The 25,554-nt window shown below is 37.6% G+C and overlaps 2 protein-coding genes across 13 annotated transcripts in view; one reads left to right on the top strand and one right to left on the bottom strand.

Moving 5' to 3' along the window:
* LOC105567640 overlaps nucleotides 1-8,403 on the top strand; it is a 54,934-nt gene extending 46,531 nt beyond the window's left edge. For all 3 annotated transcript variants that reach the window (XM_012022669.1, XM_012022670.1, XM_012022671.1), the window contains exons 2-7: nucleotides 2,085-3,571; nucleotides 3,788-3,883; nucleotides 3,995-4,124; nucleotides 4,203-4,357; nucleotides 4,455-4,556; nucleotides 4,977-8,403. In XM_012022669.1, the coding sequence (XP_011878059.1) occupies nucleotides 2,085-3,571; nucleotides 3,788-3,883; nucleotides 3,995-4,124; nucleotides 4,203-4,357; nucleotides 4,455-4,556; nucleotides 4,977-7,337 (4,331 nt within the window). In that variant the 3' untranslated portion in view covers nucleotides 7,338-8,403. The remainder of the gene's footprint in view (nucleotides 1-2,084; nucleotides 3,572-3,787; nucleotides 3,884-3,994; nucleotides 4,125-4,202; nucleotides 4,358-4,454; nucleotides 4,557-4,976) is intronic.
* A 149-nt stretch (nucleotides 8,404-8,552) lies between these two features.
* LOC105567639 (mitogen-activated protein kinase kinase kinase kinase 5) lies at nucleotides 8,553-23,947 on the bottom strand. 10 transcript variants are annotated; one of them, XR_001009376.1, is made up of 21 exons: nucleotides 23,457-23,947; nucleotides 23,323-23,380; nucleotides 22,917-23,072; nucleotides 22,465-22,697; nucleotides 22,102-22,365; nucleotides 21,782-21,977; nucleotides 21,590-21,693; nucleotides 21,351-21,418; nucleotides 19,560-19,598; nucleotides 18,384-18,437; nucleotides 17,616-17,683; nucleotides 17,353-17,511; nucleotides 17,041-17,216; nucleotides 16,608-16,812; nucleotides 16,339-16,522; nucleotides 15,852-16,129; nucleotides 15,642-15,725; nucleotides 15,451-15,543; nucleotides 15,249-15,375; nucleotides 14,952-15,150; nucleotides 8,553-9,633 (listed from the first exon to the last, which is right to left on the bottom strand). XR_001009376.1 is itself a non-coding variant. In XM_012022663.1 (20 exons), the coding sequence occupies exons 1-20, from the start codon at nucleotides 23,568-23,570 to the stop codon at nucleotides 15,051-15,053; spliced, it is 2,748 nt and encodes a 915-aa protein (XP_011878053.1). In that variant the 5' UTR covers nucleotides 23,571-23,947; the 3' UTR covers nucleotides 8,553-15,050. The 10 variants fall into 10 exon arrangements, 7 of the variants coding, with proteins under 7 accessions (XP_011878053.1, XP_011878052.1, XP_011878054.1 ...); XR_001009374.1 differs by having other exon boundaries at nucleotides 8,553-13,621; XR_001009375.1 differs by having other exon boundaries at nucleotides 12,817-15,150.
* Between the last annotated feature and the right edge of the window lie 1,607 nt (nucleotides 23,948-25,554).

Raw genomic sequence — 25,554 nt, forward strand, 5'->3', positions numbered from 1 at the left:
AGATCCGCTAACGTACGGTTGCTGCTCGGAAATTTTAGAAATTGACATCGCTATAAAAAACCCACTGACTACCGAGACATATATGACATTATGAGTTTGCTGCCACAGACTCATGGACTCGTTTTGTTTCGGCATAAATTAATGTTTTCAGCCAATATTAGATTGTACTTGAAAAGGACCCGATAAAGAGGACGAAACGTTACGACTTAAATAAAGATCACTTTTTGCCAGTCTGGTCGACTTTTTAAATTAAAAAAAATAAAAAATTTTCCCTTTGAATAATCCACACAGATAACTGCGGAATCCAATAAACGTAGTCTGATCTTCTCCCCCTTCTGTCTTCCTCCCTTTTTCCACATTTGTCAAAGAATCTGGCCATTAAGGAAATAAGACTGCAGGTTTGGGTTTTACTCTGTACGTATAAATATCGACATACACGAGCTTAAGCACACGCGAACACATTTACATACGTGTGTAATTATATCGTGGTTTTCGTCTGTGCGCATGTAATCGGATCGGCGCAAGTCGTCCGCCAATCTTTTAACGTCGATAAACGGGTAGCGAGTTAATTGAAGGCGATCGCATTAACGATAAACGCAGCCAACGGCAGCAGCGCCGTTTCTTATCAATTTTTAATGATTTATGAAATATCGCGGATATATGTCAATAGGAGCATCCTGTTGCCTCGTGTAAATTTATTGGTTTGATACAAACGGGAATATACGAGTGCTAATTAATTTCTTACTGTTTTGTGTGTCTGTACAGGGTGTCCCGTAAAACGCCACATTCCAATAACGTGGTTTCCAATTGACGATCGTTTGTCTTTTCAAAGAAATTTATATTAAATAATAATGGCTGCGTTTAGCAGAAAAAGCTGCTTTGCAACTGTTGTAAAATTCGTGAATTAGTGTATTCTCTTAATCTTCAATGAATTTAAGAGTATACGCCAATCAGATTCATGAATTTTACTACAGTTGCAAAGCAGCTTTTTCTGCTGAACGTAGCCAATGAAAATGATCACAGGAAAATACGGTATATATGAATTCACATATTGAATTTAAAAAATAATATCAGGCTACCTTCAGCTTGCCCGGACCTAAGTATGATTTGTCGTTCTGGTTTCTATTTGATTTATATCTTAAAGGTCCTGATTTAACTTTACTTATTAAATAATAATTCTTGTCAAAGAAACCGAGAAAGTCTATTTAAAAAAAGGAGCAAAAGAGACTTCGCAGGTGTCGGTAAATGTTGAATGATTTTCTCTTGTGAGTTTCGTGTATGAGTAATTTGGTGATTTTCTTCCTGAAAATTCCGTCAGACTTGAAGATTCGCACGCGCAAAAGAAAATATCGTGTGAAATACGTGCGTTGAAAGATACTCGTCATTATTTGTACGGTCAGCGATGCATAAGTACGAGACGCGCAAAATTATTTCTCCGACATGTCACGTAGAGTGAGAAAAATTAATTTTCATTACGTTGCTATGACGACTCGCGTGAGATCATTTATTAATTATTGCATTCGGTGAATTAAGTTGAGTGCCAGGAAAGGCACGGCAATTTCCAGGCGGCGTTCTCAGAATCTCTAATACGCTCGGGAATGATTGATCGTTACACGAAAGACAGAGTCGGTGGCATTTTCACGCGAATGCAGCCATTGTCTTTCTCGCGTGAATTGAAGGTTATTATTAATGTTAATAAGAATAGATTTCATCTGTGCATTTCTTTCACTGGCACACACTCTCTCTCTCTCTCTCTCTCTCTGCCAGGAGCGCATCTGCGTTGACAATCGCAATATTGCTGATTTATGACGGGCTTGAACGAGTGGCCCGTGAAAAAATTCGCGCGACAAATCTCGTAATTAAACGCCGAGAAACGTCTGTCGCGAGTCACTTCGAAGAAATACTTGAAGAAAATTAGGCCCGAAATAAATTGTCGGAAAATGTGCCGAGCAATTAAAGAAATCTGACAGCGATCGCGCCGTAGAAATATATTTACGCTGGAAATAGTGAAGCTAATCGTTAAGTCTCATTGGTATTTGATAACGCAGCCCTGATATTTCTCAATCGGAATTACTTACTTTCAGGCACAAGCACGGATCTAGTCCCGCAACTGCTGGGTATGTTTGACGAGTTGGCGCGCCGCGGCGACGGCTATGAAGGCGATCGCGTGGTCCTACCGTCGTCCTGCAGCGTGCCCGCAGTCCTGCAGAAGCGCCTGAGCATGGTACCAGTCGCCCATCGAGGCTCCGTATTCGGTCAGCTCTGCACAAATGGCGACTTAGCCAAGCCTGTGCGCCAGGACGTGCTCAAGAGCAAGAGGGAGGAGGGCGAGTACGACGAGGTCGTCGAGGTCGTCGCAGACGTCGCCGATAACACCATGGTGGAGACGGTGATCCCGGTAGCGGCTTTGGAGCACGTGGGAAACGGGGAGAGCATTGGGAAGCCAATGTACGAGAGGCGGGAGACCAACGGTCTCACCACCCCGCTCAGGTATAACAGGCGACGCAGGAATGGCGGTAGACCGCTCTCTGGGAGCTCCATCGCGTCCAGCACGTCTTCCAGCAGCTGCAGCAATCAGGGCAGCAACACCTGCACCGCCAATCCCTATCTGGCGTCCGTCGAATCCCTCGCCGACACCTGCGCCAGCTCCCAGGGTTCAGCGGACAGCGGAGTCGTGACGGTTTCGGAAGCTAGTTGTCGGATGTTGAACGACGACAACGGGCCGAGGAGGGACAGCGAGGAGGATCCTCTGTGCCATAGGCCGCGCTACTGCGATCCGCATCGCAATCCCGTCGAGAGGGTGCTCCTTGAGATCGTGGACACGGAGGCGATTTACGTGGAGCATCTGCGTCAAGTTATTCAGGGCTATCTCATATTCTGGAGGGACAATCCGTCGTCGTTCGCGCGTCGGTTGCACCTCGGCGATCTGTTTAGCAATATCGAGGATATCTTCGAATTTAATAGAGAGTTCTTGTGGGAGATAGAGAAATGCGGTCTGGATCCCGTTTGCGTCGCGGACACATTCATCAAGCATAATTCGGGATTCAAGGTGTACACCGAATACTGTACGAATTATCCGAGGACAGTCTCGGTGCTGACCGATTTAATGGGCCAGGAAGAGACCGCGTCCGCCTTTCGCGAACGGCAAGCGGCTCTGAGGCACGCGCTGCCGCTCGGGTCCTTCCTTTTGAAGCCCGTCCAGAGGATCCTTAAGTATCACCTGCTTCTGGAGAACCTATCGAAGGAGTACGACGCTGATTGTGATTCGAGAGAGAATGAGGCTGAAGGTAGAAGTGCCATCGAGGCTGCGCTCGCCGCGATGACTGGCATTGCGAAACACATCAATGCTATGAAGAGGCGGCACGAGCACGCCGTACGTGTTCAAGAAATTCAATCGCTTCTGTACGGTTGGTTGGGACCAGACCTAACTACAAGTGGCGAATTGGTCGCGGAAGGTCGCTTCAGGATGCGAGGGGCCAAGGCCCCGAGGCACGCCTTCCTCTTTGATCGGATGCTTCTTTTGACGAAGAAGAAGGAGGATGGTCTTCTTGTCTACAAAGCTCATATTATGGTACGATTCCCGTCGTCATCTGTTGCCTCTTCTTTGTACAGTCTTTGTCGCTTGTTTAACTTTCATACCAGATATACTTTTTAATTTCTATATAGAAATTCTTTAAAACATACTTGCATTTTTCCAACATCTTTTTCAAATATTTAAATATTTAGTTTTTTAGAAAATGCAACTGCAAGTATATAAAGTATTTTCATCGCTTTCTTATGCTTCTAGTGTTCAAACCTAATGCTGATTGAAAGTATTCCGGGAGAGTCACTTAGCTTTCACGTAATACCTTTTGATAATCCTCGGTTGCAGTACACGTTGCAAGTAAGTATTATCGAGATATCTTACTGATATCTTATGGATTGGAAAGCAGGCCTTAAGTGTACATACGCGAGGACTGTATTCTCATTGAACAATCGTTCATCTGTCTTTCAGGCACGCAATCTAGAACAAAAGAGAGAATGGACGTTACAGATAAAGAGAGTGATACTAGAGAATTATAATGCGGTTATACCGTCCCACGCGAGACAGTTAGTGTTACAATTGGGTCAGACGCAGCAAGAAGGTACGGTTTAACATTTTGGAATCTTTTAAGCGTCACGTGAAATCGACCAAAGAGTAATGCACTTGATGCTTCAAGCAGATGACGCGTTGACGGATAAAGGATCGGCGAAGAAGCACTCCGCCCCGCCGGAATACTTGGAGAAGCGCAAGCAGGAGAGGGAGAGACGTAGATCCGAAACTGGTCTGAGGCACAGGTTCAAAAAGGGTGTCAGGAAATCCGATACTACAATGGAGGTGAGGTCTCTAGCGGAAGCTTTTTTACTTCACTTTTACTTCGCGTTTTCTTCTTTGTACGAAAGAAATTTTATGAGAATTTTTCTTACAACGTTAGGATTCGCCTGCATCGTCCCGTAAAAATGACAATGAAGACGCGAATGACTCCAGGGACTCAACTTTGAACAGGTCTTCGGATGTACGCACTTCGAAAGTTAAGGTAAGCGTATGTTCTTCTACTTGTCACATAATTATTGTAAACTGCACAACGCAAGAAATCATTCCTATTCGTCAAATTATTAATTTACACTCTCAATTATACGTTTTACTAATCCTTATTATTTTTTAAAATCAAATTTCCATCTTTTTGATTATTTTAAACGTTTTTAGTTTTTATTATACTTTTATCTCGCTTGACTTTAATATTAAAAAAATGTTTGTTGCATTTGATAAAACAGTGCAGTTTTCAAAGAGTTATGACAAATTATTATTCGGCATTCATTAATCTCTATAAAAATTGCCTGACTGTAAAAATGGTTAGGTTTGTTTTGAAAACTTTGGAAATATCTTGAATAATGTATATGTAACGATTTGGCATGCAAAAAGCAGCGAAATGTACAAGATCGACAAATGTATTTAGGATCGACTCACCGGTTGGAGACGAAAGTCCGAGCCTGGCTTCCAGTCGTACGTCTGTCTCAACCATTCGGACGAGGAGCAAAAAGAAGAAGCCGCTGGCGATGCTCAATCCACTACGATCGAGACCGAAGAGGCAGTCGAAATTCCTACGGAGGAAAATCAGACGGTGACAGCGAACTCCTCGCCACCGGCTGAAGCCAAAGAAAATAATAATGAACAACACGCTAATCCGGCGCAAACGGTGGAGGAGATCGTCGGTCACATCCTCATGCAGAATCAAGAGTTCCAGAAGCTATTGGAGAAACAACGGACCAGCAGCATCATCAACGTGCGGCATCAACGCTTCAATAAACGTATCTCGGCAGATACGTCGGACGAGAGTGATTCGGAGAACGCTAACTATATCACCAGCTCGACCAACAACAACAGCAACAACAGATTAGGACGCGCTCGGGCAACACATAGAGAGCAGCGACTGATCAGGACGAATAACGCGTGGAATCTATTGTCCTCGGCACCGGCGCGAGAAAACCAGCAGCCACTGCAACTCCTCTATGATAACCTGAAGACTACTCAGAAATCGACGGAAACGATCGCGCATAACGGCAAGACGAATCATTCGCACGAAAAGCAGGCGTTCTTCGAAACGTTCAAACGACAAAGCATCGTCACGGAGAATAAAGTGATTAAAACAGCGCTGCGTATCCGCGAGAATTTAATGTTGGCGGACAACGAGGAGACCGTCGTATCGTCCCCGGCAACGTGCGCGTTAAATCACCAGGCGGTAGAGCGAAAGGAAATCAATTCTATTTTAACGACAGAGCGGATCGAAAAGGATGGAGCGGAACGGCGTAACGGTGAGAGGAGCGACGCGAATGATGCGGGAGACGCCGAGTCCAAAGGCTTTGGCAACTATGACAATCTGCAGCACGTCTGGGAAGGTTTGCAGACGGTGAAGGGTGACGTCGACGGTAACGACAGTCCGACTCGGCCCGCCGTTTGGCTCACCAAGTTGTGCGAGGGTCTGCCCACCTCACCACCTAAGTGTGGCTCGCTACCGCGCAGTTTCCAGATAAGTCCAAACTCCCAGCCGACGAACGTGACGAAATCGCGCTTCCTGCAGCGAGACGGCAAACCGATGAGCGAGCGACCGTTCACGATCGCGTCCGACAAGCCAGCAGAGATCAATCTGGAAGACATGGAGAGGTACGCGTCCACGTGCCAGCCGGAGGGTAGAATTGCCAAATTCCCCATGCCCGCCGCCTCGACGAGCTCCAGTTCGACGTTCTTCTGTTCGCTGGAGGATACACGATTGACTGACGACACTTACTCCGACGTGCGATCCATATCTACCAGCGATAGTGCGAATATTCATCCCGATCATAAGATCTATCGGGCGAATGGCAACAGCAGCGGCAGTACGATTTTCCGGAATGTCCTCAAGGCTGGCAGCCGTTTGCAGGGTCGTCTGAGAAATACCATGAGCACAGAGACGCTCGAGTGCAACGACGAGGTCGAAAGAACACGCTATTTCCGCTCATTGAGCGGAGGCAAGTATCCAAAGAGACGGACCAAGCATGCAAAGCAGCATGCGAGGGAATTGTCCTCGGACGTGGAAGAATTGGTGAATTGCTCGAATGATCAACGAGTTCCCCAACTCTACTACAAGCAAGGCAGCTCTAGTCTGGGCGCTAGAATTGCCCAGTCGGATTATGCTGATCCAAAGATCCTCTTTACTGAGAACAAACGTGCACACTCCTCTTCCGTTGATATTAATCAGTCCAAGAAGACCACAGAGTCGGACAGGAGAAACTGCGAAGAGGAGACGGGTAGCAGCAAGGATATGGAGCGTCACGAGAGCGAGACGGACAGCTTCTACGAGAGGAGTTTCGAGACCATCGAGAATTATGCGGACGCTGACGTGGACGAGGCGTTCCGGGACAGTGCAATATTCAGCGATGTCGATGAGGTATTCGTGATGCGGCAGTCGACACCGATAACGGCAACGACGAGGACGACGACGGCGATAACTACTACGGCGTTCACGGCGAAGGCGAAGATCGCACCGCCGGTACCCATTAAGAAGAAGCAGGAATCATCGGCGAAATGCAAGCCGAGCGTTGCACAGAAACCGGATTACTTGAAGATGAAGTCTCTATTGAAGGCGAAGGGACATGCCGGTGATTCGGAGGCCAGAGTTACTGCGAGACTGATGAATGTGACTCATCAGTCACTGAGTAGTCCTGCGAATGATTATAATCGAAACACCGAGATGGATAGAGACGATGTTTCCGCGGGGCAGAGTCAGGCTGGTTGGGTACGGAAGATGGTAGGTCAACTGCAAGGTCAAGTCGAGACGTGATCTATACTTTTGGATAGCCTACAGGATGAGGATTGCATGTCAAAAGTCAATAGAAATCTCGAGTCATAATCGGCGTAAGTCGTGTGGATAAAAGTGAAGCAAATATTCTTGTCAGAAATAGAGAAGGTATAATACAATGTATCTTAAATTAATTTTTTTTATGAGCAATTTTATGAGCATTTATAATGAGCAATTATACTAATTGTAAGTGCAAATGATGACTAGCTTGCTTTAGTCACCACGTAATGATATAAGAATGCTAGCTAAGGAACTTAAAGATTTAAATTTATTAAAATTTATTCAAATAGGATTTTAATTTATTAAAATAAGGATTTCTCCTTTTTTTTGTAACGATTGGAAATAAAAATAGAAATAATTTTATAAGAAAACGTATAATGTGCATGCGATTGAAGAAAAGAAATTAAAAAAACGAATAATTTATTCGAAATATATGCAATCGACGGTAGTTATTTTGTTATGCAATAAAAACAATCCTTTAATATCTCTATTTTTATATTGATATTTTTTCTGTCATTAAATGAAAGTAAAAATGTTTGCTTCGCTTTGTTCATATAATCATGGTGCCGTGATGTTGGGAAGCTAATTGGAGTCCTATTTTAATATTTTTCACATGTGCCTGAAGAATAACATTGACATAACGTGATACCATTATTATATAAGAAATTTATATTTTAATGTGTGGTTGATGCGCGCGTAAATAAGAAAAACGCATTTATGTTCACGTTCGTGTTATCGTCATAGGAACGTAAAAAATTAATATTCACTATATAGACTGTTGTATGTTAAGTATTGTTTGATATTACTTATGTTATATAGAGCGGAAGTTTTTAATTAAATGAAGCATTTATGAAGCCATTTAGCGCTGTGTTTGATTGAAAAAAAATCATCAGTAAACTGTAATTTAAGAGAGAATTTGAAAGTGCACATTTTCGTGTCACCTAAACAAATTTTATTCTCAATTATTTTCTAATATTGTTTCTGTATGTAACTGTGACTTCTTACGTTGGCGTGTTACCATAATCAATAATTAAAACATTGGCAACAAGAGGATGTATTTGTAATGTGTTATTGGTTTGTATTAATGTAAAGTTTCATATACCTATAAAAGTCTGTTCTGAATTTTTCGTGCACCTTAAGCAAAATTAGTACACTCGGAATATAAATCATTTTCAGGTAAGTCTATCTATCTATCTATTTTTCCCTTAGACAGATTTTATTACGAGACAGTCTATTTACAGAAGTTTGGCTAGTTGCTTTTATAGATACAAGTAAATTAAATACGTTTATAATTATAAATTATTCTCACAATGCTGCATTCATATAAAAAAAATGACTGAAATGAAAGTTCGGCGAACGCAAGATTAACATATATAATACGTTATACACATTATATACAGCTTTCGTAATTACAAGACTTAGTTGCTAGTTACAGTTCCAATTAATATTTATAAGAAACGCTTATACTCATCTGCGGCTAATACTTGTCGCTAATACGTAGCTTCCGACTATGAAGAATAAATTAACGTTCACCTCTTTCACAACGAGTCTCGGACTTGCACAATGTAACAAGAGTCATTGTTTAGTCGTTCAACTTCCGCTATCTGTGCCGTGAAAAGTTTTGGAGGAAAGCATCATACGCAGTACTCTTTAAATAAATAATTACGTGAGCATTAAATATCATAACGGAGTAACACTTAGTGAGAATTTTATATAGCAGAAGCTCCTTATTCCTAAATTCTCTGTACGTTGTAACACGGTATATCTCCTTTTCGCTCGCTCCCCTAATTTCCAGTTGTAAGAATAAGTTTTGTTCATTCATTGCGTTATCTATTTGTCGCTACGGCTTTGGTCACTAACTACTGATATATCGGCAATTCGTATCTTCAACACCACCGGCTAATTAACAAAATTATCGGAATCCATCCTATTATAGATTAATGAATATCTCTTTGAATTTACAATATATATGTCAAGGAATTTTATTAAATATATTTGTTTATGTATATATATATATATTTCTTTTTTCATCCATCTTACGATAATTCACGAATTTGCCTCTTAAAATATTTTGTATCTGTTGCATACGAAACGTAACGCACGTGTTATCAATCGTCATCTTCTTGATCGAAAATAATAAGCCGTGTGTACATGTGCTCGATTTTCTATCCCTTGGATCCTTATCCTTATTGAATTTTGAGTGGCGTTTTTCTTTAAACCAACGTAGCCATTGGAAACTACCAGAAATATGGATCTTCAATTTTGAGATTCTGGTGTCCTAAAATAGATATTGGCTTGATAAAGACAAGCTTTTTTTCAATAACTTTTCAACGTAATTAAATAGAACGCGCATCTAATAATCATACAGTGTAGGATTCAGCATGAATATGCTAGGATTTCCTAAGAAAAATAGTGGAATTTTGAAAATCTTATCGAATAGATTTCCAATTGATGTAACTAACGTTTCTAACATAAGTTCTTTTTTTGCATTCAATAATTGAAAGACGTTATAGATAATATAAATATATCATAATGATGTCTTTTTAAAGAGCAATTAATCAAGTTCAAATAGATCCGAGGGACAGCTGAAGGAATAAATAGTCGTTACTGTCTCACTACAAATTCGCTATGTTAACTTCGAAGTTTCAGACACACAAAAATCGAGAATTCGAAACTTAAACTTCCATATGTAGAGGCAAACCATCAATATGGTCGGTGTACAGGTACATTTTATCGCTGTATTAATTGTCCTAGCACTTATACGTGTACATATCTGCACAGAAGGAATTTTTCGAAGATCGCTAAAAAGAGCACGGGTATATGACACTGCGGATAAGATGCAACAGCTTGCTGGCAGAATATCAATCACATGTGCGTATTTTCTTTCTTGAGCATGTTTTAAATATTTTTTAACATTTTCAACTTGTCTCATTCCATTCAGGCAATAAATGAATTTTAATATATTACGTTATTACGCTATTACGTATTGCACGTTCGAAACAATCGACTTAAGTTTGAGACATGATAAAAATATAAATTATTTATGTATAATATAAAATGAAGGAAGCGGGCATCGATGTGTCCTACACACGTATCTTCTAATCTTTCTATTCTCTCGTGAAAATAAAATTCTCATTTGTGTGTACGGTCGCGAGCAAAATTCAGATATGTGAAATCTACACAAACTGTGTGTACGTACGTGTGTATGTCTGTCTCTCTAATTCTCACGGTTCTAATACTTGGTCTGTGGTAGGGGACTAAAACTTTCTAATTACTCTGATCTGTCTTTTTTCACTTTTCGCTACTTTATCCGTTTTATAGATTCAAATATTTAATATTATATACCTTTATGCCAATGTGTCTGTCCTTCTTTTTTCTCTCACGATTTGTGCACGACGCTCCGAATAAAATTATTGTCTTTACAATAATACAAAAAGTCACGTCAGGTAACATTGCAGTTACTATTTACCGTCATTATCAAAATATCTCGTGAATACATGTCTTCGGAAAAAAGTGGAACTCTTACTCAAATAATCACGCACGAGAACGAAATAATTTTATCCTTCCATTTGACTGAACTTTCTAATAACATAATTATATCTTGCCTAAAATAAAGATAGCTCTCATTTTACTTGACATATATCACAATCTTTCTCCTCCTAGATAATAAGAACGTCGCGAAAAATTAGGGACTGCCTTGCTGTAAAAAGAAGACTTACGTTTCGTACAATAATTCTCTCGAATAACTCTATTAGTATCAACAAAACTGGATTCCTAGATAAATCGACGGATTCTGTCAAATACTATATTGCGAATACATTTAACACGTCTAGCAATACAGTGTGCTATTTGCAAATCACGGGAAGACACATTGCTCGTTCTATTATATTTAGTACATGTGAATAATGTGTAGTCAGCGCAGAATTTGATTAAACGTCGACTTGGTGTTTGATTGCATAAGAGCAACAATTATAATTACGTATTACGAGTAGATTTCCGCGTCTTCGCATCTGCATTGTATTCACCTTTGTTATCTTTAGATTCACCTTTGTTACCTAATAGAATGGAATCAATTACCGATAAAGTGCTAACGAATTGCCAGCAAAATGGAGTTTTGCCCGCCGAGTATGACTAAGAAATCCTTAAATTTCTCTAGAAAAATGCTATACAAATGAATTTCCGGACATAAGTCTAAACGCGCAATTTCCGCCACAAAGCGACTTAGCAGAAACAACAAATTCACTGAGATACTCGTACAATTTCGCTAATATATATTTAATTTGTTTTTTTTTCTCGATAGTATAGTACTATACTTTCTTCAGTAATCTACTCTCTCTAATATACAGAGCAAATTGTCCATATAAAATATCAAAATAGTTTAACATTCCGCGGATAATTATACATTTTACTCTGATGATTCTTTACAATTCATTTTACACCTCGTCTAAAATGTGCAAATTAAGGACGCAAATTAACTTGCAAGAGCTCGACGACAGAAATTTGTGGGGAAAAAGTGCCGGATACTATATTTATATCTTTACAATAAATGTGCCTCACATGCGGCGGCACGCCGAATATTATAACGCTCAAGAAGCAAATAAAATGCGTATGTTCTACGTATCTCACGAGGCTGAGATTTCCGAAAACTTCTAAATCCTCTTTGAACAACTGGGGATAAATGAATTATTTCACTCCAATGTAATTAACGCTAAACCTTGTCGAAACACTTCTATATTAATTATTTTATGGACTAATCGCACTATTTATTTGTATTCAGAATATAACTGGATAATTGAATAATTGATTTTGTGCGTAATGAAATCTTTTAAACGAGTGGATATTGAAAAATAATATTAAATTCGAGCATCGACCCTGCAAGAAAATACAAATAGAATACAGCGTTATACAATACAATGAAATAATATCCTTCAACATATTCATTAATAATTAGTTGTGCGATTAGTGAATATGACTCACAACAGTATTGGTCGAATATTTCAAATAAAAAAGGGGAATGTTTTCTCAATGTTAATCTATAAATGTCGACTTATGAGTAGATCGATTATAAACCTTTGCAACAAATTCGGAAATATTTAAATAGTATATTAAAATTTAATCGAATAAATAAAATTTTATTAGATTAAATGAAATGACATTAAAGACCAGTGGAATCAAGTTAAACGCTTTATAAGCTTTATAATACGTGGACGTAAACCATTTTCATGCCGAAGTCCTATGTATCCTTTCTCTTCGGGGTATAGTTGAGAAACTCTTTTGTTAAAACAAAGAAATGCATTTCTCCCAGTCTTAAGACCGATCACATGGAAGTTATTCCGTCGCTTTACATGTATATACAATCGTATCGTCGTCACCAATGCGAAAAATTATTGGATATAAAGAAAGAGCTGCGCTACAAACAGATTCGCGTATTGTGTGCTCTCTGATACACAATTATACGTACCATATACGACTGATTTACGAAGAAGGCTTGAACGATGAACATTGCGATTCGGATTCTTTGATACCAAATCACAGATGAAACTTGACCATATCGCTGCTTTATTTTGTTTGAGTGCCCTTTCCTGTCGCATATATCACAAGGACGCTTTTCATCAAAGCACTAACTTGGTGATAGATCCGCGAGGATTACTTCGCAAAACGAAATAACATAAATGAATTACAGATCGCCATTACGTTGAAATCAAACTGTTAATGACATTGCAGACACGCATCGTTATTGCAGTCGCAAGCAAAACGACTCATATTTAACAAACGCGCAGGCGAATGTTCTCAAAGTAAACGCTGCTCAACACCATTATCATCGTCATCATTGTCGTCTTCGTCATCATCGTCGTCGTCACGCCAAATTATCTGTTTCATATTTACAATTGCCCAAAATTAGAGACACTGATGAACACAATGTCTTTAAGGATTACACCGAGGTGATCCCCATGCCCAATGAAATGAAGCTCAGGTGTAACATAAGTTCAATACGCACGTTTTCGAGAATGTGACATTGGTACAAGAGAATTTTGTACTGTGTATACGTATATATACACGATATTATACAATCTCTATAGGAAATCCATCTCTATGGAATTCTTCAAAAGTTTTTACGCTACTAATATATTAATGATCTACTTTCCTTTTATATCGTTGTCGTTTTCTCTATGGTTGACCGTTTCTGGAAGAAGATATACGGCGTCACGCTTCTAACGGATCTAATCGGACCTTTTTCCAACAAAAGTCTCCTTTTTCTCGGAGTACTAGTCATTAGGAAAACAAAAGTAGAATTAGTACAACTGAACAGAATTTGTCTCATTCAATCTTCAATTTTATATCTCTTATATACAAACTGTAGGATAGGTAATGTCGAGAGAGTAAAGAGACCGTTAAACGTGTTAACACGAGATTTTCACCGAGAAAGTTCTTTCGTCGCAAAGTCGGTTAAAATATGATTCGGTAAAAGTGAGACAGCCCGTATATTAAATTACACGTATAATCGTCATTAATGTTACACAGATTCCGCAAAGATTCGATTACACGAAAATTCCACTGTACAATGAAGACACATCTACTCCGTTGAATCGTATTTGAATGTCCCGGATGCAACAACAGCGCTTTTAACCTTCGAAAACTACGCGATTTCTTGTGTAAGAATATAAATATCGTCTCGTCTAGTAAATCCGTTAAAAATACAAACACGTTGAACTCTTAATCTATTAAACGCTATTACGATTAAACGGTTCTCGAAGGCTAAAAGCTATTGAATATAATGCAATTCTAGGAAGGTAAATCTGTACAGCATCGCAAGAGCTTCGTTACCTTGGCGCGTTCAGAACGATGCAATAAGGCGGTATGCTAGCTAATTTTACTATATATTAAAGCCAGAAAAGCATGGAAAACATTTTCCATAAAATACGCTCTTGTAAAGTCACGTACCTACTACCAAAAAATATTTAAAGTAAAATAAAAATCTCGGAGATAGATTGTTCTGTTTATTTCTCTTTGCTGTGCATCGTTTTAGAGATTACGGAAAGGTGAATTTGAAGATAAATATCACATTGTTATATTGTTAGCTTTAACACGTCGACGCGGCTGGTTATTTTGGACCACTTGATGCAGCTTTTATCATTATCGTAGCTTCCCAGACAGGGCTATTCCCGAGATATTATTTTAGATCTCTCTTTTCACATTTCTACGATTTATAAGAGCGTAATTTATACACATATAGCTAAATAAACTAGTAAATCGCCTTTATTCAATACCTCTCGAAATGGTGCGCTTATTGTTAGCTTCATTTGATCAGGCATAAAGATAGTTTCGCGTACATACGCTCTCTTAACTCTGTCCTCTCGTTAAACGTCGCTATTCCTCCCCATTATAGCTTTACTACTAAAAATACCGTCTAGCTCTAAGTCTCGTTAAAAATAAAGATAATCGCGAATAACTACCAGTCTATGCGATATTGACTACATGGAGAGACAGCGACTATCGTAACGTTTGAATTGCATGCTGATCGTGCCGGTCACACGTACGTTCGCAGTAAGATAAATAATTATAAAGTTTTCACCTCGGCATACTTTAATCTCTCACCGTTCTCGTAGTCGTTTCACGTTACATGCAGTTCAATCACAAATTATGCGAGACCATGCAGCGTGTGGTCGCGTGTTCGCCTCTATTTAGGATCAATGCTCAATAACTGGCCTCATGTCCAGCGAGAATGTACAAATCGGCCCCTTCAGATTCAGTCAATGTACCACTGTGAACCAAGTGACTTTCCAACATCACAACCCTGTTCAAGATGCCATAGTTAAAAGTTTTCTCAAATATTCTTCAAAATTGGTATTAGATTAATATGCGAGTGTCTCCATTATATCATTAAATACGTACTTGTCTGAACCAAGTAGCCTGTAAGTCCTACTCGGATCGCTAATCTCTTGTGTAACTTCGCCATTCTTGAAACTTCTACCTTGCATACCGTGTTTGTGAAATGCCAGTACACTATCAGGTAGACAAACTGAAGATACAAACAATATTTTATTTATGAAGCTTACAGTATGAATTATAAGTAAATTAAATGCATTATGCTTACTGATAGATTCAATTTGAAAATTAAATTGCAGCTCCGACAGCTGCTTCTTGCTAATACGGGGTTTTCCCTGTAAAGTTACCATCTTCACCATATCTATAAATACACAAATGTTCAATTTAATAACATACTACTATATGCGGTAGCTTTAGAGAATATTAAAGATATCTTTAATATTTACTAATAATACTCACTTTCATAACAAACAAGAATTGCATCTTTTTCAAATTGTGTAACGTTAATAACGTTCAAATTCTCTCGTCTTGGTATCACAGTTGCTGAAACAACATTTTTATTACAGAAGAGACGATACGTTTTCTTCATCATAAAAATCAAAATTTCGAATGTTTTTCAAGATTAATGTAAATATTGTAGACAGTTATTGTGATATATTTATGACATACCTGAGCCGTCCATATCTTCCAATTCATCACTGTGGAACCAACTCGCTCCCGAATTCATATTAATTAAGTCCAGTTTTAATTTGTTTTGCTGATATGGCTGTTTAACCGATACACATACCATCGGATATTCCATCTCAGGTGTGATAACCATTTTAAAGACATTTAGAGGCGACGGCAGAATGCAGTCGAAATGTTTTAAAAGCATAAATTTGTTCAATGGATCATACCACTGCATTAGAAATATACCTGCCGGCATCGCACCGCAAAGATATTTATACCTATAAAGAAGTACACCATTGTTTTTGTCAAATGTTATTTCACAAGTTTTAAAATACGGTTAATTATTCCGCATATAAAATATCAATCTTTTTAACGCAAAAAAACCACTAATATTCCTTAGTTAGTTATTTTTTTTACAATTTTCTGTGATCGAAGGGCAATATGCGCATTTTTTCAGAGAAAATATACAAATGCTGTTTTCACTCACCCATTGTACGGATTTCTCCCGACGCAACATTTAGTGCATCCCTTCGTGTCTGGCACTTTCGTAGTAAGAGCAAACTTTCTAGGGACTAATCTCTCTGGTATTTTATTCATGTGCAACGAAAATCTATGGGTTTGTTTACTTAGTATCGCTAACAAGTCATGCCTATACAACTGAGGCGTTTTTCCTGTAATACACATTGCTCGTATCATTTCAAGGATACAAATCAGTCTGTCGTACAGCAGCATTAATGTAGATCAAGATCTGCTTACCAGAAAGAGACATAAGAACATCCTTGATAACGTACATCCAGATAGTACGTCTGGGATACAGTTGGTCTATCGCAGTTTCATGGAGCTCGTTCAAGTTCAAATTATAAATTCCTTCCTCTGCTGCAATCAATAGATGCTGATCCCTTGTATCTGGATGAATCCAACTTGCGGTACAGTGTATTCTCAGTGGACAGCCGTTGAATACCTATTAACATTTGCGACAAAAAGTAATAAACAGATATTTTCGCAATGTACAGCACTTTTTGAAATTAAAGTAAGTCAAGTAAATAACAAATAATATATTTAAAGAATAATCTACGATGTAACGACACAAAAGAATAATTTATTTCTGATAAACTGATTTGTAACAATAAAAAATAACTAATATATCCTTTAACAAGAAAATATCAAGTCTTTGTTCTCGTGTACTGACCTTTGAGAAACAGGCTCCCATGTGCACTTTCGGTGTGGGAGGCAATCCATTACTGATGGGCCTCGGTGGCGTATGTCTCTTCCGATCCCTTCTCCTCGGAGGGACGGGCGGTGTGTCTGACAGTAAGTCAGGGCTCATACTTTCCCTATCTCGATCGGCCGATATCTCATTGTCACCTGAAAAGGATTATGCAAGTTATTAAATAACAAGCGAATGGAGCAAAGCTATTAGTGATCTTAAAATTATCTTTTCGCGAGAAGCTACGATATTATCGTGTGAACATTATTTAAGTACTAAGCTCGTGATGTATACCGTTCGACTGTGCGGGCTCGTCCCTAGGGCCGCTGTCCGATAATGATCGTTGGCGTTGCCCATTCACAGCTGTTAAAGACTGAGAACTATTGACGAGACCATACAATTCGTCCACGGAGCTGTGACGTCTGGGGCTCGCTTGCGACCCTGTACATGAATCTACTCTTCATTTGCGTACATATTGATTTAAAGAAGGGGGCGATTTATAGACTGTGCGAACATAACGCAATGCTTCTCATCAATTTACAATATAATTTACTCACCGGACACATTATAATATGGACAGTGGACTTCGCAATCGTTCGAAGATTCTCCCAATGGAAGAGTAGCTCTAAAAAAGAAAATGTTTGAGCAAATGTTAACGCACGATCGTTTGCTTTAAATCGTCATGAAGGAAGAAACATAAACGTTGTTAATAAAGAACGAGTAATACATAGAAAATGAACAAAGTGTATATACGTTAACGATTATTAACACAATTTATATATTAGAAAACGTTCGGACTGTGTATACTTTTTGGGGCATACAGTAATCTTGGATGAAAAAAAAATCGAATAATGCATGATAAAAAAGTTAGAGAAATAAAGCTGAATATTTCTAGCAAATTTTAGTACGCAAGGCGCGTTATTAAGATGTTAATGAGGACGAACGTACATAATAATGCCTATTCTGGTGTTACGGAATACATGAATAAAATTAACATATATTGCTAGTTAAATAAATCACATACGCAGAAACAGATAACGTAGCCATTAATATTCCTGGCAGGATAGAATCAAACTTTTTTTTGTATCTATATCGTTTAATAAAGAATGTGTATAATATTTTGCAGATGCAAGCATATATTACTGAAGTAATAATTACTTGCATAATCCTATATATGTTCAAGGTATACTCAAGATATATGTTTATGATCTTAATAATTTTGATTAGTCATCCATAATAAAAGAAGTCATATTTTCACGATATATTATCAACTGAAAAAATCAGAAATAAAATTGTGTGTTTACTGTAATTTATTATTTACTTACTGCAGGGAATATAGCTGGTCGCAATGCCCACCAACCATCGACATTGCATTCCCCCTGCACACATGTGAAATTGTGGTCATATACTATAAAATTATAAACTAGTTTTGTGGTGCTACTTGATGTATGACTACACATACGCCTTGAAATTTTGCAAACAATATATTTAATATAATGTTATATATATAAATAAAATACATAAAAAAAATAAAATACTTGGTAAAACGATCGATACTGTTTCTGCTTTTCACATATGTATATCACATTTTTACATAAAAAAATATTGTGAAACGATTAAACGGACATCGACACATTTTCCTGAAATATAATCTTAATATTGTATCCAATAATATATTTAAAAAGTCTATGGCAATCATATAGTTGCAATCGATTTTCGCAAATTGCGTCTAAAATTCGCGGTGTGACAAGTAGTTGTAAATATATTAACAATTTAACAATATAAAAAGAATATCTCGAGGCAACCCTATATAATAGAAAATTTTAATTAATAAACATTTTATATATACATATATGTATAAACTTCCTTCACCAGTACGGCTGACACACTACAGAGATAGTTTCAGTGTGTTTAGAATGTTGAAAAAACTAACATGCAACAAGTAACATCAAATGCGTAACAGGAAACATACTTCATTCTATATCTAAAAATTGTGCATATTATGTTTTCCTATAAATCATACTATGAATGTCGATTAAATTTGTGAGATTGTTTAGTTAAAGTTGTACTTCCTTTTTGTTATATATTTTCAATTTTTCAGTTGACATATAATTATATTATTTAATCAGTTTCGTTATATGCATGTAGCTTCAGTGTCGTTTAGTTATGTTAAAATATTATAACATAATATAATACAAACATATCCTCTTTTGAAACATAATTAATTAAACTAGTTTCCTCAATTATATATACTTGGAAATTATACAATATCCTATTCAACTCAAATGCGTAAGGGATAATTTGGAAATTATATAACTTCAAAGGAGTCAAATAAAAATAAAATAATAAAAATGCATTAATTAAAATTATGTTAATATTTGCAATAAAAGAAAAAAGAAACGTAAGCGAGTAAACGCCGAATTATAATCGTTTGAGTAATGCAATTAGGAGATATAAGTGCAAGGTGCAAGGTGCAAGGGAAAGGGGTTACCTGCCAATACCTTAGCAACAACTCCTCATCAATGTACTGCAATAGACTCCTGTTGGGAGAAATTATTAGAATTACAAACTGATCAGAAAAATTAAAAATATACAAAGAATAACGGGAATGGATTACAAAATTAAACTTGGGGCATAGAGCAGGTGTGCTACGGGAGCAAGGACTAACAGAGGCAGGATAGAAATATTTTATGACCGAATACTATGTTGTTAAAATATATCGAGAATATGGGAATAATCTCAATTTCTGTACAAACTAAACGACGGTCTAAGGAAGTCTCATTGACAAATTTTCTTCAACACTTCTGTAGAATTGTGTTAAGAATATAATTATAAATGTAAAGCATTAATTTCCATTCAATCTTATCTCAAATAATTCTAGTAGGTGGATTAGGTTAATGTATATATATATTTCAAAGTGATCCTTCTTACTTTAATAAAATGCATAACACAACTTTGCTATCATGCAATGTCATACAAGCAATCACATTTATGACTTATTAACATGCAAAAGTAGTGTACTGTAATTTTGTATATGTACAATATATTCTTAAATCTACTGAAATTATATGTATGTGCAATACATATATAATTGTCTTTGTTATATAGAAAAGTTTAATTATATATTGATTAAAATCTGGTTAAATGTCTAGAATTCTTAACTCTGTCCACAAATGTGTACGTTCCATATTTACACTTTTCAAAATTACTTTGATAGAACTTTTTTTTATTTATTACAAGGAGAAATATAATTTGATTCGTTTTAACACTACAAGACTTTTTCATCATTCAGGAACAAACCAGTCAAAGCATTTTACAAAATAAAATGAATGTAAATGGCTTTTTAAGTAAATAAAAGTAAGTAAATAATTTATTTTGGTATAAAAACGTTTTTGTTATATTAAAAATAAAAAGAAACTTTCCACTTCAAACCAATGTTTGTATTACCTTAGAGACATACGAAATATCTCTGTGCCAGTTTTGCTACGACGTTTCGATATTTTACTTGTCTTAAGGTTTGCGCCAAGTGTACTAATACAAAAATAAGTATGCCTTTGAAAAATATACTATCACAATTTTTCCAGTAAAATAAATTGTTTCAAATTCGTAATAAAAGCAGAGAAAAATAAGAACAATAATATTGAAAGGCAAAACTTGCAAAAAAAATCCAAGTCTATACTCAAACATTTAATAATACCTTTCCAATCGTTTATACTTTGCGTTGTTAAAAAAAAATTCCAAACTTATTAAGATATTTCAGAATATGATGTGCTGCTGTTTCAAGTGTGAAAGTAATGAATGTACATATTTCTCTCACTTTAACAACTAGTATGACATGATACAAGCGTAAGCGTACATGCCATATGCGATGTACATATTAGTGATGTACTATTAGCCAAAAGTAAGAAGTTTGTGATTTTTATAATATGATGTGTACTATATTGCTGTCTTGTTTAGCAATGTATATAATGATTACCTTGAACTTACAATTTAATCTATATCGCTTTAATCAATATGTACATAGAAGATAACAATATATATATATATATATATATATTGTAAGAAATGTATAGATATGTACGTTATGTAAGTCCACAAAAAACCTTACTATATAGCGATTTTTGGAATCTCCTTCGGAACACGTAATAAGACGGATATATTTACAATTTCGAACAAAACAGCAACTACCATATTAGTGAAAGGTAATAATAGAAAAGCTTCGATATTATCGGTGTCTTCCGCACATAATATGTGTGATAAAATTTAAAGGCATAAAGTACAAAATCACTTACTTTTCTTGGACGTCTTCAAACGCAGATCCAATCCCACAGTCTGGATGTACATCGCAATTGTGCACGCCCTACGGGTACGCATAAAAATGTGACATGTAATATAACTGATATAAATCGGGGCTTAAATTGCTATAATTATTATAACATTGGAAAATACTTGTACATTACAATTATATTTTGCATGAAAAATATATTCAATAAATAATACATCAAGCAATACGCGTCTGCAATGAACTTACCTTGACATTATTCATGATATCCATAATGTCCCATGCTGGATTACTGTCCACAGATGGTGACATAGGGTCTCTGTGTAATGTCCCTCCATCGATGTTGATTTGATCTGCAGACAAATCATAATCACGATTTCGTCACAGCTTAAGATGTTCATTTTACATTATCTATTATTTATTACTTATTATTAATCTTACCGTCACTATCCAGTTGCGATATAGGACTTTTCGGCCTAGGCCTTGCGGTATGACGTGAGGCTATTCTCTGCGGAACATTGGGCACTGCTCCGTCTTCGTCGGCCTCCAAATCCGTAAACATATGGCTGGGATTCGAAACTTTTTGCAATAATTCTAAAGCCAGTCTCTTGCTCATCTCCCCTTGGAAAAACGCGTGCTATAATTCAAAATATCCCATCCATTAGTCATAACATCGATGCAATTTTGACGAAAATATTACTTCCAACGTTTTTTTTGTTAGTAAATTGTATTTATAATAAAATAAATAATAAAATAAGAACCTGAAGCAACTTTTCTGCTGTCGGCCTTTTCTTCGGATTCTTTGTAAGGGCAATTTTGACGAAGTTATGGAACGTCGGACTCCATTTGTCGCGATCCTTCAGTGTCGGCGGCTTGAAGCCAGACTTGGACATGAGAAACAGAGCGCGCATTGGATGGAGGTCGAACATCGGCGGCTGTAACTCCGCCAATTCGATCGCGGTTATTCCACATGCCCAGATATCACATAATTGATTGTAACCACCCTTTCTTTCCACGGCTGCTACCTGTATCAAAAATTGAAAAAAATATATATCAGCTGTGCCGGTTCTCCAATTGCAATTGTAGAACACGCGTCACATAATTATCGATAAACACGACTGTACCTCAGGAGCCATCCAGTAAGGTGTACCGATAAAACTCTTTCTCTTGTTAATCGTCGCAGTGATCTGCGCCGATACGCCAAAGTCTGCCAATTTTACATCGCCCGCTTCGGTCAACAATATATTGGCACCCTTAATATCACGATGCATCTTGCCCATGCTGTGCAAGTAAGCTAAACCAGTAAGGGTCTCCCGGCACATATACGCTATTTGTATTTCTGTTAATGGTCCAGTTACTAGAAATATGTTAAAACTCAATATCACAAACTATAATTTAAAATTAAAATAATTTAAGACTGCATGTTATATATATCTCAACATTTATAAGTTAATAAACATAAGTCTGTGCATTCCTCCTTTTAAATATCATTCAAATATTTCGATGATCAAAACTGTTTGACGCTTTTTCAGACCTGAACATTGAAGAAAAATATATATATATTTTTTTTACATACTATGATATATATCCTGCAACGATCCACCTCCGCAATATTCCATGCATATCCACAACTTGTCTCTCCTCAAATAACTGCCATAATATGCAATGATATTTGGATGCCTGCAGTCCTTCATCATTAGAATCTCCTGTTGAATGATTGCAAAGTCATCACCTAAAAGACACACAGATATTGCAGGCTATCCTACAGAGGTGACACTGTAACAAAATTTGTAACGCCGCAGCACCTTCATTACGAGGTCAAAGTACACGCGAACATATCACACTTCCATATCACTTCGCGTGACTCGTATGGAGAAAAAAAAACCTACTGACACTTAATGAAAAATCAACAAATGATCGGACGAGAGAAGCCGATTGCGAGAACCTTATAACACCGGACACTTCGTGAACATCGCGCTCACCTGGCTCCAGTTTGATAACCTTAATCGCTGCGAGGTCGTTCATGGACAGCCGTTTAGCCTGCGAAGAGGAAAGACGGTAATCGACATCTTGCAGTAGTCGTGGACGGGAGGATCAGGGCGACGGGAATACCGACCTTGTAGACATCGCCGTAGGTCCCGCTGCCTATCCTCTGGATGAGTTCATACTCGTCCTGGGGATTCCTACGGCTTATGTCACTGGAGAGCGCGTTCGCGTTCACCGCAGCCATCGCGAGAGCGGCTAGAACGTGACGAGAGAGAAAGAGAGAGGGGAAAGGAGAGCGGGACACCCGGGGCCGCGTAACGTGGATTCGCTCTCAACGTCCGCGAACCGATGCGCGTGTACGTGCAGCCGCGTCCGGGCAGCGTAGCGGGAACATCTAGCCTGTCGGGATGTCACACCGTCCGCCGAGACGTCGCCATTGTCCGCAACAGCTGAACCGCTCGTTGGCGCATGCGCGCTAGCGGGCCAATCGCCCACGCTCGGGCGACTTCGACCATAATATAACCATAGTGTATAAAGCTGCCTCAAGGCCCGTGTCCACGATGGCACAAATTGGTCCAACCGGTGTTTAAAGCTGCAGGTTGATTGGCTATACATTTCCCTAAACTAGAACTTGGACCAACTTGGGCCAAGTTCTAGCATCGTGGACACAGGCCTTAAGACATTCGCTCACGCTGGAAATGAACACATTTTTTTAAATAACTGCTAGATGCAATCGTTAGATCAACTTTTTAGAGGCCCTCCTCCACCCCCGCCGAATTCTTCTCAGCGGTCCTCTTTTCTTTGCAATAATTGTGTTTTTACGTCTTTATCATTTAATTAATTTTGTTACAATTTAATTTTCAATACATGCAAAGCTGTAAAAGATGGAATAGATTATACAGTGAAATTAAAAACATAATATAAATAACAATTTGCACCATATTTCTTTATGACATAAAATTACATATGAACATGTAATATGCATACAATAATACGTGACTCTTACGATGTAAAACATTAATAAAAAATGTTACACAATGCTATACATGTAATTGTGCCTAGCGTGTAGCTCAAATTGTAAAGACAAATCTATCGATCAATTACAAACGAAAATCTATCGATTAAAACTTGATTCGATAAAAACAAATTGATCTATACCCAGTGAGAAATTATTCGTCGATCGATGTCGAAATGATGTCGATTCGACGTCGTTTCGACATCGATCGACGAATCATTTCTCACAGGATAGAGACCCTCCACCACCCCCGCCGATGTCGATCGACGGTCCTCTTTTCTTTACAATTTGATTTTTACATTTTTACTATTTATTTTATTTTTCTTATAAGTTACTTCACAATGTGTACAATATTATAAAAGAAATAATTACATTATGAAATTAAAATTGTACAATTCAATACTTTCGAAATTAATATATGAAATATTCGGTATGCATACAATAACATGAAATTCTTGCAATGTAAAATAGATATCCATTTTCCTACCTACCCGTATTTTAACTTTTTTTTAATAGACCTAAAAGTCGTTTATTAAAACCGCGACGCGATTTATAAAAGGTTTGATTTGGGATTATAATACGCGCGCGATTGGGATTTAAAATAGGGGTCTTTTCAGTCTCGCACACATGCGAGGATATATTATAAAAAAGAATAACCCACCCGAATTTTGACACATGAAAGAAATCAAATTATTTTCTACATCACCTTACTTATACATATACTCTATCAGAGTGGTCAATATTGACCACTTACCCCGTCGTATTCAGTTTTCCCTCGTCGGACCAGATTGGACCTACCTTTCGTTGCTCCTGGCCATACAGTCTAGTCATTTTGACCAGAGATCAGGAAGGAAGAAAACTCCTTCCATAATCGGTTCGTTATCGTCACCGACAGATATTACATATGATTTGAATACGAGCGTCGATCGTATCGAAAAATACAAGACGAGAAGTTAATTAAGAAAGAATTTTAATTCGAAAAAATTTACTGCATAAAACTAATTTAATATATTTCTGCTTCCGTTATTTACTCGAGAGTATTGACTGACTTTCCGTGACTCGATCTTTGAATTCAAAATTCAAGTCTATACACAGAAAACATGTTACTTCGCGTTATATTAATTTTAATTATATTCCGCGATAAATTAATATTTCTAATATGGATGAAATTAAAAGGTACTAATATTTTGGAAATGTTTTTAAAAACCGATCG

This window comes from Vollenhovia emeryi, unplaced genomic scaffold, assembly GCF_000949405.1.
Source record: "Vollenhovia emeryi isolate VEMERY1.0 unplaced genomic scaffold, V.emery_V1.0 DF939136.1, whole genome shotgun sequence".
Lineage (NCBI taxonomy): Eukaryota > Metazoa > Arthropoda > Insecta > Hymenoptera > Formicidae > Vollenhovia > Vollenhovia emeryi.